This window comes from Nerophis ophidion, linkage group LG04, assembly GCF_033978795.1.
Source record: "Nerophis ophidion isolate RoL-2023_Sa linkage group LG04, RoL_Noph_v1.0, whole genome shotgun sequence".
Classification (NCBI taxonomy): Eukaryota; Metazoa; Chordata; class Actinopteri; order Syngnathiformes; family Syngnathidae; genus Nerophis; species Nerophis ophidion.
This window is the reverse complement of record NC_084614.1, coordinates 52,129,712-52,147,257: the sequence shown is the minus strand read 5'-3', so window position 1 is coordinate 52,147,257 and position 17,546 is coordinate 52,129,712. Positions and strand designations below refer to the sequence as shown.

At 42.6% G+C, this 17,546-nt stretch overlaps 1 protein-coding gene across 2 annotated transcripts in view; it reads left to right on the top strand.

The window, feature by feature from the left end:
- Nucleotides 1-17,546, top strand: part of atp2a3 (ATPase sarcoplasmic/endoplasmic reticulum Ca2+ transporting 3) — a 178,778-nt gene that overhangs the window by 128,183 nt on the left and 33,049 nt on the right. For both annotated transcript variants that reach the window (XM_061898272.1, XM_061898271.1), the window contains 5 exons: nt 51-269; nt 1,866-2,201; nt 5,673-5,893; nt 10,765-10,967; nt 13,309-13,394. In XM_061898272.1, the coding sequence (XP_061754256.1) occupies nt 51-269; nt 1,866-2,201; nt 5,673-5,893; nt 10,765-10,967; nt 13,309-13,394 (1,065 nt within the window). The remainder of the gene's footprint in view (nt 1-50; nt 270-1,865; nt 2,202-5,672; nt 5,894-10,764; nt 10,968-13,308; nt 13,395-17,546) is intronic.

Genomic DNA, 17,546 nt, shown 5'->3' with positions numbered 1-17,546 from the left:
TAGTCTTTTTGGTATTTTCCTGTTGAGTCAATTACCGTCTTGTCCACCAGGGTGCTCCAGAAAGCGTGCTCGAACGTTGTCAATACCTGCGGGTGGGAACTGGGAAGGTGGCACTGACATCAGCCTTACGTGACCAGCTCCTATTGAAGGTCCGTGAGTGGAGCACGGGGCGGGACACCCTGCGCTGCCTGGCCTTGGCCACACATGACAACCCACCACTTAAAGAACAAATGGCCTTGGAGAATTCCAGCAAGTTTATAGAGTATGAGGTAGGTATCTGTAGTTTGAAACAACTTCAGCATATTTTCCTAATTGTTAATTAAAGAGAGATTTAGTTTTATAAGAAAAATGGCAAAACAGTTAACACTTACTAGTATTTCCAGCACACAACACAATTATTAGACATTACAAAACGTTCAAACTGTTAGCTGTTAGAAGTAGGAATGCACATTGATGCGATTACTTGGATTCTATGTCTCAGTTACTTGGTGCTGGGCAGAGTTTGTAGGTCTCAATCATAACTGTGCCATTTGCAGGGCAATTGCCCCATATTTGTGTGTTGCTGATAGAGATGCGCGGATAGGCAATTATATCATCCACAACCGCATCACCAAAGTCGTCATCCACCCGCCGTCCACCCGAACCAACATTTTATCAGAAACGCAACCGCCCGCCACCCGACCGCTGAAATACATCAGAGGTTGGCCACCTTTACAGCTATCTAAACCCATTTCACAGAGTAATGAAGACAATAAGAGCCGCTAATGTTCTTGCTATTATTTAATTGGTGTTCATCGTGATGAAAAGGATATGGACGTGCTGTGAAGCCATTGACTTTTGACACCTTCAACAACATGTACACACCGATTATTAGTCTGTCAACATGTGTGCAGCTTACGCAATCTAACGTACAAGATTGAAAGGCATACTGGGTGACACAGAGTACACTGATGGTTGTTATATAAAGAACTTTAACACTCTTAGTAATATGCGCCACGCTGTGAAGCCACACCACACAAGATTGAAAAACACATTTCGGGAGAACATCCTCACAGTAACACAACATAAACGCAACACAACAAATACCCAGAATCCTTTGTATCCGTTACAATTCCTGAATAGATTTTACACCCCCGCGCCCCCAACCCCGCCCACCTTACCGACGCACGGGGTGGGGGGCGGAGGGGTTTGCTGCTAGCGGTGTGTATAAAATAGTCAGGAATATCATGGATACAAAGGATTCTGGGTATTTGTTGTGTTGCGTTTATGTTGTGTTACTGGGAGGATACCCTCCCGAAATGTGTTTGGCAATCTTGTTTGGTGTGTCTTCACAGCATGGCGCTAATTACTAAGAGTGTTAAAATTGTTTATATCACAACCATTAGTGTACTCTGTGTCACCCAGTATGCCTTGCAGTCGTGTGCGTGTTGCTGCAGAAGCCACATACAACATGATGCTGGACTGACAAGCAGATCGTACATGCTGTAGAGGGCGACAAAGTCAATGGCTTCATAGCACACCCTAATACTTATTATCTGGGTGACTGCCGGCGGTCATTCTAGAGAATATTAGCGTCTCCTATTGTCTTCTTCGCTTTGTGACACGTGTCTTAAATAGCTCTTTGGATGGCAAAGGATACCAATCCCAGAACCATGTATATATTAGATATTTCCGGATGGTTCAACCGCCACCCGCCCGAATCTAAATAAAATCAATTTTTTCGTCTTGTCACCCGCCCGACCCGCAGTTCATCCGCGGACTCCGCGGATGAGACCGCAAACCGCGCATCTCTAGTTGCTGAGTCACCACTGCATACTACTACTATGTGTTTGTACTCATCATCTTCCCATGTTGTCTCCACTCAGCTGGGCCTCACATTCATTGGCTGTGTGGGTATGCTAGACCCACCCAGGAAGGAGGTCACAGGCTCGGTGAAACTGTGCAACAAGGCAGGTATCCGTGTCATCATGATCACAGGGGACAACAAAGGTACAGCGGTGGCCATCTGCAGACGCATCGGCATCTTTGGTGAGGAGGAGGACGTGAAAGGGAAGGCCTACACCGGCCGCGAGTTTGATGATCTCTCAGCAGATGCCCAGAAAGAAGCCGTTAAACATGCAAGATGTTTTGCACGTGTGGAACCAGCTCACAAGTCAAAGATTGTGGGATACCTGCAGTCCTTCGATGAAATTACTGCCATGGTGAGGATAATGAAGAACATTACCATACATCACGTAAATTAATGTACACCACAAGCAGAGATCTTGGCCGTCCTATCCTACACTGCTGAATTCAGCTCTTAATACGTGTGATATATCACTTCTTTGGGGAGGAAGGAACCTGCGCCTGTGTACAAGGTTGACAAGTTCAGGCTAAATAAAGTCAGACTCACCTCAACGCATAACAAGGTCTTTGCAACCATTTTTTTCAAGAGGGGTCTGACCTAATTCCACCTCTGCGTTGAAAGCAGTGAGAGTCGAACGGCAATGGTGGCAAAACTTGTTGCCCTCCAGTTTAGAGCCTGTACGTTGGAGTTAAACTATGTCGCCAAAAGGGTAGTCTCCTTCTTCCTCCAGGTGGGAGGAAGGGTCCTGACTGTGGTTTTTGCTTATTTGCCAAAAAGCAGGTAGAATTACCCACCCTTTTTTGGGGGAAAAAAATGGAGTTTGACATCATAAGTTTAACAATAAATTGACCTCCGTAGTGTTTGTGCCTAAATTTTGTTCCCCATATGAATTGCACAGCATCAATTTAAATGACCCAATCCAAACAACTTTTTCCACTCATGGTATAAATTAATTATGACGAACAGATTAATTTCACAATTGGTCGCACTTAACACCTACTGCTCTTTGAACTTTGTGGACACTATAAAAGATGTTCAAGCACTACTGTATATATAATTTCAAATTACACATAAATAAAATCCATCACTAGCTGATGTGCAAAACACTCCACACTCCAACACCCCGTGTTTGGCGCATTTTAGCTGATTGATTAGAAAACTTTAAGGAGGTCGTTAGGTAAGTAAACAAGGTAGGAATCAAACTTTCACATACTCTTATTATTCAACTGTTTATGGTTTCTATTTTATATTGAATTGTCGTCATGTGTCTGATGTGGAGGCGAGGTTGTTAAAGTTGAAGTAGTTGAAGTTATGTGTTGTTCAGTCTGTTATAGCTTGCTTTAATCAATGCAAACTGAAGTGTTATTTTTGTACAAATGCTGTGTAAACATGATCACAGATTACTCTTAGACAGCACACATACTTTTGATAAATAGTAATAAAAAATCAACTGAAGTTAGTGTAGGTGAGGGATGCCGTCTAGCTGAAAAAGGAGTCCCCATCGGTTTCTTTTGGCTTATGAGACTCCGGAGGCAGCGGACAGGAACCAAGGGCCCAAGCGGTGTGCGGCTTTGGCGGTTGCATAAGCAAAAACTCAGACATGGGAGGAGTTTGGAGAAGCCATGGAGAACGACTTTCGGATAGCTTTGAAGCGGTTCTGGACCATCATCCGCCGCCTCAGGATGGGGAAGGAGTACACTGTCATCACCGTGTATAGTGGGGACGGTGTCGTGGGAACGGTGTCATCAACTGGGGATTTTGTGGATCGGTGGAAGGAATACTTGAAAGACCTCCTCAATTCCAACGACACGCTTTCCGATGAGGAAGATGTGCCTGGGCACTCTGTGGTGGGCTCTCCTATTTCTGAGGCTGAGGATGCCGAGGTGGTTAAAAAGCTCCTTGGTGGCAGGGCCATGGGGATGGATGAGATCCGCCCGGAGTTCCTCAAGGCTCTGGTTAAAGTGGGTCTGTCTTGGTTGACAAGACTGCAGCATTGCGTGGACATCAGGGGCGGTGCCTCTGGATTGGCAGACTAAGCTGGTGGTTCCTCTATTTAAAAAGGGGAACCGTAGAGTGTGTTCAAACTATCGTGAGATCACACTCCTCAGCCTTCCCGGTAAGGTCCATTCAGGTGTACGAGAGAGGAGGCTCCACTGGATAGTCGAACGTCGGATTCAGGAGGAGCAGTGTGATTTTTGTTCTGGTTGTGCAACTTTGGACCAACTCTATACTCTCGGCAGGATCCTTGAGGGTGCATGGGAGTTTGCCAAACCAGCCTACTTGTGCTTTGTTGACTTGGGGAAGGCATTCGGCCGTGTTCCTCGGCAAGTCCTATGGAGAGTTCTCGGAGAGTGTGGCCTGATTATGTTGGTCCGCTCCCTGAATGATCAGTGTCAGAGTTTGGTCTGGATTGCAAGTCGGAGCCGTTTTCAGTAAGGGTTGGACTCCGCCTGGGCTGCCTTTTGTCACTGAATCTGTGAATAAGTTTTGTGGACAGAATTTCTCGGCACAGTTAGAGCGTTGAGGGGATCAGGTTTGGTGGCTGCAAGATTAGACCTTTGCTGTGGATAGTGAGATCGACGGGCCAATCGGTGCGGCGTCTGCAGTTTTGCGGATCTTGCATTGGTCCATCGTCATGAAAAAGCTAAGGCGGAAGGCAAAACTGTCCATTTACCTGTCAATGTATGTCCCTATCCACACCAATGGTCATGAGTTTTGTTTTATGACCGAAAGGGAAAGATCAGGAGTACAAGCGGCAGAAATTAGTTTCGTCACTCGTGTGGCAGGGTTTTCCCTTAGAAATAGAGTGAGAAGCTCTGTCATTTGAGGGGAGCTCAGAGAAAGCCGCCGCTCCTCCATACCGAGAGGAGCCAGATAAGGTGGTTCAGGCATCTGGTCAGAATAGCCACTTGAACACCTCCCTGGGGAGTAGTTTAGTTTGACCCAAAGGAGACAACTGGAAAGACCCAGGACACGGTAGAGCGACTATGGGAGCGCCTCAGGATCCCCCGGGAAGAGCTGGATGAAGTAACTGGGGAGAGGGAAGTCTGGGCTTTTAAGCTTAGGCTAAGCGGATAAGCGGAAGGAGGTGGATGGATGGATTACAAACCACACTATACATCTCATATTATACTGTACAACACATACTATACTATACACCACATACTATTCAATACATCACATAATATACTATACCTTACATACTATACTATACATTGCACGATAAACTGTACATTAAATAATTTGCATCGCATATGTTATTTATTTATTTTACATGACATATAATGTGAATCACAATTTATATTATACATTACATACAATACAATACAATTTCCTTCAATAACTTTTGTCTAGTTCAGTTGTGTGCGTTTTCAAAAGTTGAGAAGCACATGTTCATCATTTTGGCCAAAGTCGAAGGTTTTAAAAGCTACATTTTTGTTTTAATTTAGCAATAGACCTCTTGACTGTTGCAAGGTAGAGAAGTGCTTTTTATTTTTCCTCCATTTATGAATTATGTATGATGAATAAGCTGACAAGAGGTCGGTGAGGCGTGACATGTTTCACTCCACCTCAGAAGCTGCGATCGAACACCCAGCTATCAAAAGCTGTCATGGCCGATCCTCTCGGCTGCTCCCTGTCTCATCAGTGTGGGTTTTAATGATGGGAAGATGAGGAAGGGGGAATTATTGAATAATGAAAAAGTGTTAGAATGTGAATTTTGATGTGTATTAAGCACTCTCTCACAATGAAAATATTCAGAACAGCTGTCTACGTTAGTTCAACTGATTAATTATATAGTTACAATAAATACCTTTTCACATCCTAGACTGGAGATGGTGTGAATGACGCCCCCGCCCTGAAAAAAGCGGAAATCGGCATCGCCATGGGCTCTGGCACAGCAGTGGCCAAATCGGCATCAGAGATGATTCTTTCTGATGATAACTTCTCCACCATTGTGTCTGCTGTGGAGGAGGGCAGAGCCATATACAACAACATGAAGCAGTTCATCAGATATCTGATCTCTTCCAACGTGGGGGAGGTGGTATGGTGAGGAACACACTGGGACACCACACTCATCTTCACGTCGATACCCAAATCTAGGGATGAGAATTGATAAAATTTTTCCGGTTCAGATTCCACTTTCGATTCTGCTTAATGATTTGGTTCTTTATCTGTTCTCTTATCCATTCTTAAAAAAGAACATTATGATGGGTTAGCATCAATTTTGTTTAGTTTTGATCTAACGTGAATATAAAAAGCCAACAGTGAGGTCTTAAGTGGCACATACCATAGAAAAAAAACTAAATAGATTTAAAAAATAAAAAAGATCTGTGGGATTTAAAAAATATAGCATGTGGAAATTACACAAGAATGTAACATTTTTAAACCTTTTAAGAGTTTTTGTCATTTAGGGGCGGCATGGCGTAGAGGGTAGAGCGGCCGTGCCAGAAACCTGAGGGTTGCAGGTTCGCCTCCCACCTATTGACATCCAAATTGCTGCCGTAGTGTCCTTGGGCAGGACACTTCACCCTTGCCCCCGGTGTCGCTCACACTGGTGAATGAATGATTGGTGGTGGTCGGAGGGGCCGTAGGCGCAAACTGGCAGCCACGCTTCCATCAGTCTACCCCAGGGCAGCTGTGGCTACTGATGTAGCTTACCACCACCAGGTGTGAATGAATGATGGGTTCCAACTTCTCTGTGAGCGCTTTGAGTATCTAACAATAGAAAAGCGTGATATAAATCTAATCCATCATTATTACTATTATTATTATTACCTAGAAAATATATCTTGTGATATACAGTGAACAGGTTTGTTTACATTTACAAGGTGAAACTAATATAATGACATGGGCTCATGTATGCAACATGAGCTTTTTCAAACTTACCTTTGATATAATGTTGTTGCTTACTGCTTAGAGCTTATAAAAACTTGAAATTGAAAATATCAGAACATGTTTTTTTTGTTTGTTTTGTTTTTAAACTGTAAGCCATGTTAATCAAAGTTGTATTAAATAGAGGCTTGACATATGTCTCTTTGCATGTAATTAGTTAATATCACATATTAGTTTCACATTTGAAGTTGAATTGCTGACATGAATAGACTTTTACACGATATTCTACATTTATAAGTTCCACCTGTATAATATAATGACAGGGTGAAAATTAGGTTGGAGAAAAACATGCAACTTTTCTCTGACTACAATTGAACATTCACCTGCCAAAGAAGCGTCTATGTGGCAAATGGTTGGAAGCTTTTGACTAGAAACTTCGTCACTTCTCAGCGACATTCGTCGTTTCTGGTAGTCTTCCCTGCCGCGGTGAAAACTTGCGGCAGATGTGAACTGGAGCTATTACTGCCGCCTCCAAACCGGTCAGAATATGCTCATCTAAGGCCATGTCCACACAAATACGGATACTTAATGAACACATACTTATCTCTGTGTTTCGGCCTACACGCATACGCATACTTTTGTCCTTAAAAACTCAGACTTGGAAAGGCTGGCCAGAGTGTTGAGTTCCAAAACTCTCCGCTCAGTGAATGCGTGTGCACGACACAAACAGAGACTTGTACTATGATGACGTCATTGTTGTGCGCTGTCATTTTCAAAGCTCAACAACACTGCCTTGCTGGGCTTACACACACTATTAAAGGACTTACTGTATGTTTGAACGTAAACATGCTGATATTTTCACTCATTATTGATAAAAAAGACAAAATGGGCTTTGCGATGCTCCCAATGGTGCTAAAGACAATCAGCTGTTTTGGATATGATCACTCTCAAACCTCCACCTGATGGGACTTCTTTGACCAGCAAGAATGTTTGCTCTGTGTCATAAAAAAATGCAACATTTGCTCATGTTTTTAGTCCTTATTTAACGACAGATCATGAAGTTAACTTGTGTTGGTTCCATTTGTGTAGATGGAACCCGGCACGCGCATGAAAAGCGACCGAGCAACTAAAATAAACCATTATGTAGCATCCTCCTTGTTGGAGTGTACTGATGTTCAAGACAATATACACTTCATTGGATGGATGTTATTTCCGTATGAGTTGGGAAATTGTGTTAGATGTAAATATAAACGGAATACAATGATTTGCAAATCATTTGTAACCCATATTCAGTTGAATATGCTACAAAGACAACATATTTGATGTTAAAACTGATAAACTTTTTTTTGTGTGCAAATAATCATTAACTTTAGAATTTGATGCCAGCAACACGTGACAAAGAAGTTGGGAAAGGTGGCAATAAATACTGATAAAGATTAGGAATGTTTATCAAACACTTATGTGGAACATCCCACAGTTGTGCAGGCTAATTGGGAACAGGTGGGTGCCATGATTGGGTATAAAAGCAGCTTCCATGAAATGCTAAGTAATTCACAAACAAGGATGGGGTGAGGGTCACCAATTTGTAAGCAAATTGTCGAACAGTTTTAGAACAACATTTCTCAACGAGCTATTGCAAGGAATTTAGGGATTTTACCATCTACGGTCCGTAAAATCATCAAAAAGTTCAGAGAATCTGGAGAAATCACTGCACGTAAGGAATGATATTACGGACCTTTGATCTTTCAGGCGGTACTGCATCAAAAACTGACATCAGTGTGTAAAGGATATCACTACATGGGCTCAGGAACACTTCATAAAACCACTGTCAGTAACTACAGTTGGTCGTTACATCTATAAGTGCTAGTTAAAACTCTACTATGCAAAGCGAAAGCCATTTATCAACAACACAGAGGAACGCCCCGGCTTCGCTGGGCTCGAGCTCATGGACTGATGCAAAGTGGAAAAGTGTTCTGTGGTCTGACGAGTCCACATTTCAAATTATATTTGGAAACTGTGGACGTGGTGTCCTCCGGAACAAAGAGGAAAATTACCATCCGGATTGTTATAGGCGCAAAGTTCAAAAGCCAGCATCTGTGATGGTATGGGGGTGCATTAGTGCCCAAGGCTTGGGTAACTTACGCATCTGTGAAGGCACCATTAATGCTGAAAGGTACATACAGGTTTTGGAGCAACATATGTTGTCATCCAAGCAACATTATCATGGATGCCCCTGCTTTTTTCAGCAAAACAATGCCAAGCCACGTGTTACAACAGCGTGGCTTTGTAGTAAAAGAGTGCGAGTACTTTCCTGGCCCACCTGCAGTCCAGACATGTCTCCCATCGAAAATGTGTGGCGCATTATGAAGCGTAAAATACGACAACAAGACCCCTGACAGTTGAACAACTTAACCTGTACATCAAGCAAGAATGGGAAAGAATTACACTTTCAAAGCTTCAACAATTAGTTTCCTCAGTTCCCAAACGTTTATTGAGTGTAGTTATAAGAAAATGTGATGTAACACAGTGGTGAACGTGCCAAAGTTGCAGCCATGAAATTCTAAGTTAATTATTATTTCCCCAAAAAAATAAAGTTTTTGAGTTTGAACCTCAAATATCTTGTCTTTGTAGTGCATTCAATTGAATATGGGTTGAAAAGGATTTGCAAATCATTGTATTCTGTTTATATTTACATCTAACACAATTTCCCAATTCATATGGAAACGGGGTTTGTATATAAATGATTAAATGCTTTATAATTCCACAGGTTTTGCAGCAGCACACACAGATCCGTGCGCTTTAAGCCCTTAAAAATGCAAAAGGGTTTACTTTTGCACTAATTTAAAACTAATAACAATGTACACTTCACTGTACATGTAAAATAAACATGTTATAAATCCTTGAGTATTGGAGCACAGTCACGTAAGGGCACTTTAAACACTAAAAAGAAAAAAAAAAAAATTCTGTGAAAGTACAAGTTGGTTTTAAAGACTGCGGATATGTCATTGTACGCCTAGTATATCAAAATAAACATTGTAATAACAGAGGTGTAATGCCACCAGGTCAGCTCTTGCTGCTTTTTCCAGGCTTCTGATTGGAAAAAATGTGCATGACAGCATGTGAATGTGTTTGTGTGTAGACATAGACCGTTTTGAAATTACGTTGGCAGAGGGGTTAGTGTGTCTGCCTCACAATACGAAGGTCCTGGGTTCGATCCTGCGCTCAGGATCTTTCTGTGTGGAGTTTGCATGTTCTCCCCGTGACTGCGTGGATTCCCTCCAGGTACTTCGGCTTCCTCCCACCTCCAAAAACATGCACCCGGGAATAAGTTGATTGGCAACACTAAATTGGCCCTAGCGTGTGAATGTTGTCTGCCTATCTGTGTTGGTCCTGCGATGAGGTGGCGACTTGTCCAGGGTGTACCCCGCCTTCCGCCCGAATGCAGATGAGATAGGCTCCAGCACCCCCCGCGACCCTGTAAGTGACAAGCGGTAGAATGTGGATGGATGGAAATTACACTCATGTGGATGGAGATCGTTTTAGCCTCGGCTCTGCATTTTTGAAACTCTCCATGTTCGTGTGGACATGGCCTAAATGAGAAGGCAGGCGGTATGCACCTTCTAAGTTACGGCTGCAACCTGACAGAAAACTAGAAAAAGAAGAATGATAAGGCATTTATTTCAATTTAACAGGTAACAGCGCTAAGATTATCGGCGGTATTTGTACCTGTTGTATTTATGTCAGATGACCTCTGCTGCTTGGAATGAGATCGGCGCGGTGAAAAAACGTGACATTCATTGCATGCTGTATGTTCAAATGTTTCAACATATTGCTCGTATGTCCTCTTATTGCAATAGCAACCTTGGAATTATTGAAAGTAGCGCTGTTGCGGTCTTTTTAGGTGAAATGGTCCGCTTTTTCTGCTCGACAATGCCATTATGACATCATCCCCACCCGGAGGAACCGTTAAGAGAACCACAAAGAAATGACAAGCGATTCCAAGGATTTGATAAACTAGGGACCGGTTCTGAACAACAACCAGTTTTCGATTCCCATCCCTAACCACAACTCATGTTCCTCTGCAGCATCTTCCTGACGGCCATCCTGGGTCTCCCAGAGGCCCTCATACCTGTCCAGTTGTTGTGGGTCAACCTGGTGACCGATGGCTTGCCTGCCACTGCCCTGGGCTTCAACCCTCCAGATTTGGACATTATGGATAAACCTCCACGTAATCCAAAAGAACCTCTCATCTCGGGGTGGCTTTTCCTCCGCTACCTGGCCGTTGGAGGTAATCGTCTGACTTTTATCTATGCCGTAATGGTTATTTTTATAAGACCCTTGGTTACAATATTTAAACGTGGAGTTTCCACCAGTTAGTTGAGTACATGTATTTACATTTTTATCCCTTCGGGTGGTGTGGATAATATGGAAGAGCAGCCATCCAGAAAACCTTGCTTTTCCTGGTACAAATACAGCTTCCACCATCCTTGTCACTGGCATTGTGTACTTGGGCAAGACACTTCACCGGCATTGCTCCCAGGGCCACCCACACTGGGATATGAATGTGGATGAATGTCTGGGGGTGGTTGAAGCAGATATAAATTGGCAGCCATGTTTCTGTCAGCTTACCCCAGGGCAGCTGTGGCTAGAAATGTATCTTACATCCATTATATGTGAATGTGGACTGAATGAATGATGGGTTCTTGGTTCTCTCTGTAGAGCGCTTTGTCTGTCTAGAAAAGCAATTTATAAATCCAATTCATTGTTATTATTTTCTGTAAGTCACTTTTTCATCTATTTTCTTTTTTAATCTATTCATTTTTCAGTGACGTGTTGTGAGGTTTATGGCGGGTGAGGCATTCTGGAGTATTTATTTTGTATGCTCTCATCAATGTTAATACAGGATGCTCAAGAAGAGGATAACAAAAAGAAAAAGAAACAATAATTAACTTTCATGTTATAAAAATATGTCACAGTCACATGTATTTACTTTATTAAAATCAAAAACCATTTGGGGATTTAATTGAGTTTGAGTTTGTTTCGAACACGCAAGCATACAACATGATACATCACAATTTCCAGTTTCTCTTTTCAGCATGTTCAAAAAGGAGTAGGAAGAAGCAGAGCTTGTTTAATCTTACCCCTTTTCTTTTACATAACAGTTGCTAAAACTTTTGTTCACTTCCTCTTCTCAATTTATTCACAATATACTCCATTAGTAATCCACACACACAAAAAAAAGTAATATTTGGTGAAATAATTTATATTTCATATGGTGAAATATGTAGGATTATTTTGGGATCGAATGAATTGATGAAATACATTCAGAATGTTTATCATGGTTCTTCTTCTTTGTACTTTGTAAACACTTTAAGTTTGAAGAGTTTCTTGAAGTGGATCATATTAGTAGATTAATGTAAGGGAAGTACATTTATTGTACCTATCCTCTTATATGAATCGCTATCATACACGTACAGTACTTTGATTTTAAAAGTATGTTTAAAAGTCCTGTTTGAAGACGTTTTTGAGTTTTTGTCGTTTCAAGTCATCCTGGTTCTGTATACATTGGGCCAGCTCGTTGGTGCTCTGCGCTCCTGCATCTTTAAGTACATCCACAAATGTTATTGTGGAACGTCCTTGTGACCGATGCCCATGTGTTGGTTCCCACAGCAGCAGTGTGCTGGTTGACAGCTCCTTGTGTCTTTTGCAGTGCGCTGTGAGTCACATCCTCTTGTCTGCTGTTTTGTTGCTCACCTCAAATATTCCAGCTTGCAGATTCTAATTGGTAATATATGCACATTTGTTGATGGTGACCACTAAATGTTACATTCTGTTGTAGCATCCGTCTAGAGCCTTCTGCAACGTTTGCTTTAGGGTCCAGCATTCACTGTCATTAAGGACAGATTCTACCGTCGTGTAGACAAAGCTAAGTTTGGTTTCTCAGGGGAGGTTGGCGTTCCATACACTGGCCATGCCATTCAGGGGCCTCCATGCAAGTGCCTTCCTCATTTTTAGATTTTGTTCTGTCGAGTTGACCCATGAGCCCAGGTACTTCAAGTCATTGACTTCCTTCAGAGCAATGCCTCCTGTTGTTGTGTGAGACTGATGTTCCGCCTGGATGTTGTACGTGACCACCTCAGTTTTCTTGGCATTCAGGTGAATGGCACAGTCCGACTCCGCTCTGTTTAAGAGCTCCATGTTGTTGGAGAGCAGGAATATGTAGTGTGCATAGTTTTGGTCAGTCAGGACTACTTCAGGGTGCCCTCTTGACGTCCTTGGTGTTTAAGTAAGGCCAAGATCCTAATCTCACCCATTGATGGCCTGCCTGAGCACGAAGTCCAGGACTATGACAGAGTGGAAGGGGGATAGGGTATCTACCTCTATTACCCTAGCCAGAATGTCAAACTCATCACTCTTCTGGGGTCTTTATTGCCCAGAGCCATGAGGGAGGGACACCATCGGCCTTCAGGATCCTCATCATGGTGAATCCATGTATTAAGGCAAAATACTTTTTAAAGTCAAATCATTGTTCAGCTCCTTCATTACAACTGAACAGAGGGTAGATATCTACCTTGATTGAATATATCCAACATTTTTTTTTTAAACTACATGTGTTTCATATGTCCTAGGATACGTGGGTTTTGGAACAGTGACTGCTGCCACATGGTGGTACCTGTTTGATGACCAGGGGCCACAGGTGTCCTTCTATCAACTGGTGAGTTGTTGGCCACTGCATTTGTTGGGTTCCTGACATTTTGAAAAACATCTATCCATCCATTCACCCACTGTAAAGCGCATTGAGTATTTAGAATAACACCATTTAAATCTAATCCATTAATATTATTGCTATCCATCCATTTGTTTTCTGGTGCCAACTTAAGTACGGGTCGCTGGAACCTCATTCGGAAGCCCAAAACGTTTCAATTTTTAGGCATCTCTTCTGGTTCCACCAATGGGACAAAGATGTGTTCCCAGGCAAGTTAGGAGACATATTCTCTCCAGTGTGCCTTAGTTCTACTTCTTCCACATCTCCAGGTGGTATCAAGACGAGATGCCGAGCTACCTCAACTGGCTCCTCTCCATGCGAAAGAGCAGAAGTTCTACTCAAAGCTCCTCCAAGATAACTAAGTTTCTCACCCTGTCTCTTAGGGTGAGTCCAGTCACCCTGCGGAGGAAACTCATTTGGGCCGCCTGTATCTTTAGCTTTGCTCTTTCAGTCACTACCCAAAGCTCATGAACAGAAGTGAGAATAGGAACGTAGATCGATCGGTAAATTGAGAGCTTTGTTTTCGGGCAAATGGTGGTCTGGTGCAGCAACTACACTACTGCAAATGCTGGGACGAGTCTGGCAGTCCGTTTTCCTTCATTCATAAATAAGATCCCGAGATAATTGAACTTCTCCAACTCGAAGGGTGCAAGCCACACTTTTCCAGATGAGACCCATGGCCTCAGATTTGGAGGTGCTTTGTCTAATTTTAGAAGTTTCACACAGCTGTGAAGTGCCCTGACAAACCCCGAAGTCACAGCTTGATGTAGTCATTAAGACCACATCATTTGCAAAAAGCAAGGACTCTAAGGCCACCAAACACCTCCGTTGTGCCTAGAAAAAAGAAATACAACTGCTGACAAAGGCAGCCTTGGCATAGGCCAACGTTTACCGTGACCAGACTGGACTAATTGCCGCCAATGCAAAAACCAGACTCCTGCTGTGGTTGTAAAAGAACAAAATGGCATGTACTGTCCAGTATTCCTGGAAGAACCTAACGGAACTTTGTGCTGGGACATGGTGGAACACACTGTAGGAACGCTGTAGGAACACATTCTGGGTTGAATAATGTTGTTAAACAGCATCACTTCCTGTTTCTGAGACAGGACGCAAACTAGAATACTTCTGTTCCCGATACCACCTTTTGACTAAAAACCGTATTTTTCTGACTACTAATTGTGATCATAGCTAAAGGATAGCTTGCTAACATATTTGACCTGAACTCTGCCCAATGGGATGTACAGATTCGCTAAAGCAAGCGCAAAGGTGCCGAAAGCCCGGAGCTAACTAACTAAATGCTAGCTCAAAGCCATTGCCTAGCAGACCCAAAGCGAAACCAAAAACCGAAGGAGTTGGACACATTCTAAGCGTTTCTGACCACAGAAGTGATATACAAGAAAGGCTGACACAGCTCTGGCAGGTATGAGGTACGTGAAAAAACAACTTAGAGCTGCCACTTGCCATCGAAGTTAATAACACCAATGGCTTCACTTGTCTGCTAAGTAACCATGAGCATGATAAGATAATGTCAAAAAAATAATACAGGCTCGCCAGAAGTAGAGCCTGAGTTAAATGCGTTAATATGAACTCTACAAAGCAAGTCAATGAGGTACAAAGCGATCTTGAACAGATTACTAAAGTTGTACAAAAATACGTTGACAATTTCAAAAACAGATTGTCAGAGAGAGAAAAGAATATTGTGATGATATGATAAAAATGTGAAAGTTCAAAGAAAAAAATGGAGATTCTCAATGAAGGCAACACAGCATTAAGATGGGAGATGGAGAAGCTGAAAGAGGAGAATGGAACATTGCGTCAACGGTTGATTCTAAACTCTACATAAAACTGAATGGATGTCCAGAAGCAATTGTACGAACCCCGTTTCCATATGAGTTGGGAAATTGTGTTATATGTAAATATAAACGGAATAGAATGATTTGCAAAACCCTTTCAACCCATATTCAGTTTAATGCACTACAAACACCAGATATTTGATGTTCAAACTCATAAACTTTATTATTTTTTGCAAATAATAATTAATGGCTGCAACACGTGCCAAAGTAGTTGGGAAAGGGCATGTTCACCACTATGTTACATCACCTGTTCTTTTAACAACACTCAATAAATGTTTGGGAACTGAATAAACTAATTGTTGAAGCTTTGAAAGTGAAATTATTTCCCATTCTTGTTTTATGTAAAGCTTCAGTCGTTCAACAGTCCGGGGTCTCCGCTATCGTATTTTACGCTTCATAATGCGCCAAACATTTTCGATGGGAGACAGGTCTGGACTGCAGGCGGGCCAGGAAAGTACCCGCACTCTTTTTTTACAAAGCCACGCTGTTGTAATACGTGCTAAATGTGGCTTGGCATTGTCTTGCTGAAATAAGCAGGGGCCTCCATGAAAAAGACGGCGCTTAGATGGCAGCATATGTTGTTCCAAAACCTGTATGAAACCTTTCAGCATTAATGGTGCCTTCACAGATGTGTAAGTTACCCATGCCTTGGGCATTAATGCACCCCCATACCGTCACAGATGCTTACTTTTGAACTTAACGTCGATAAAAGTCTGGATGTTTCGCTTCACCTTTCGTCCGGATGACACAATGTCGAATATTTACAAAAACAATTTGAAATGTGGACTCGTCAGACCACAGAACACTTTTCCACTTTGCATCAGTCCATCTTAGATGAATTCGGGCCCAGAGAAGCCGGCGCCGTTTCTGGATGTTGTTGGTAGATTGCTTTCGCTTTGCCTAGTAGAGCTTTAACTTGCACTTACAGATGTAGCGACAAACGGTATTTAGTGACAGTGGTTTTCTGAAGTGTTCCTGAGCCCATGTGGGGATATCTTTTAGAGATTGATGTCGGTTTTTGATATAGTGCAGTCGGAGGGATCAAAGGTCACGGTCATTCAGTGTTGGTTTCAGGCCATGCCGCTTACGTGGAGTGATTTCTCCAGATTCCCTGAACCTTTTGATGATATTATGGACCGTAGATGTTGAAATCCCTAAATTTCTTGCAATTGCACTTTGAGAAATGTTGTTCTTAAAGTGTTTGACTATTTGCTCACGCAGTTGTGGACAAAGGGGTGTACCTTGCCCCATCCTTTCTTGTGAAAGACTGAGCATTTTTTGGGAAGAGGTTTTTATACCCAATCATTGCACCCACCTGTTCCCAATTAGCCTGCACACCTGTGGGATGTTCCAAATAAGTGTTTGATAATCATTCCTCAACTTTATCAGTATTTATTGGCACCTTTCCCAACTTCTTTGTCACGTGTTGCTGGCATCAAACTCTAAAGTTAATGATTATTTGCAAAAAAAAAAGTTTATCAGTTTGAACATCAAATATGTTATCTTTGTAGCATATTCAACTGAATATGGGTTGAAAATGATTTGCAAATCATTGTATTCCGTTTATATTTACATCTAACACAATTTCCCAACTCATATGGTAACGGGGTTTGTACTTCGATCAACCACAACAACAAAAAGGATCATGGAGTCTAACGGACATCGACATTCAACTACAGAATTACAATGCTCCAAGGGTTTACTGAACAAGAGTGAAGTGAAGAACCTGGCACTGTGGTGTCAGGAGAACCACCTCGCTCTGAACGTCAGCAAGACCAAGGAGATCATAGTGGATTTTAGTAGACGGGAGGCAAGGAACTACAGTCCCCTTAGCATAGACGGGCCACCGGTCAAGAGAGTGACCCACTTCAAATACCTTGGAGTGACAATATCAGAAGACATGTCCTGGACCACACACACAGACAAAGTGGTGAGACTGAAGACGTTTAAGCTAAACCACAAGATCCTCAGAAACTTCTACTCATGCACAACAGAGAGTGTCATGACTGGAAACATCACCTCCTGGTATGGGAATAGCACCACACACGACCGCAACAGACTGCAGAGAGTGGCCAGATCAGCCGAGCGCACCATCGGAGGTGTGCTCCCAACCATCTGAAACGTCTACACCAGGCGGTGTAGATCCAAGGCGAAGAGGATTGTGAGGGACTCTAGCCACCCAAGCAACTGCCTCTCCTCACTGCTTAAGTCAGGCAAGCGCTACCAGAGTCTCAAAGCCAACACGGAC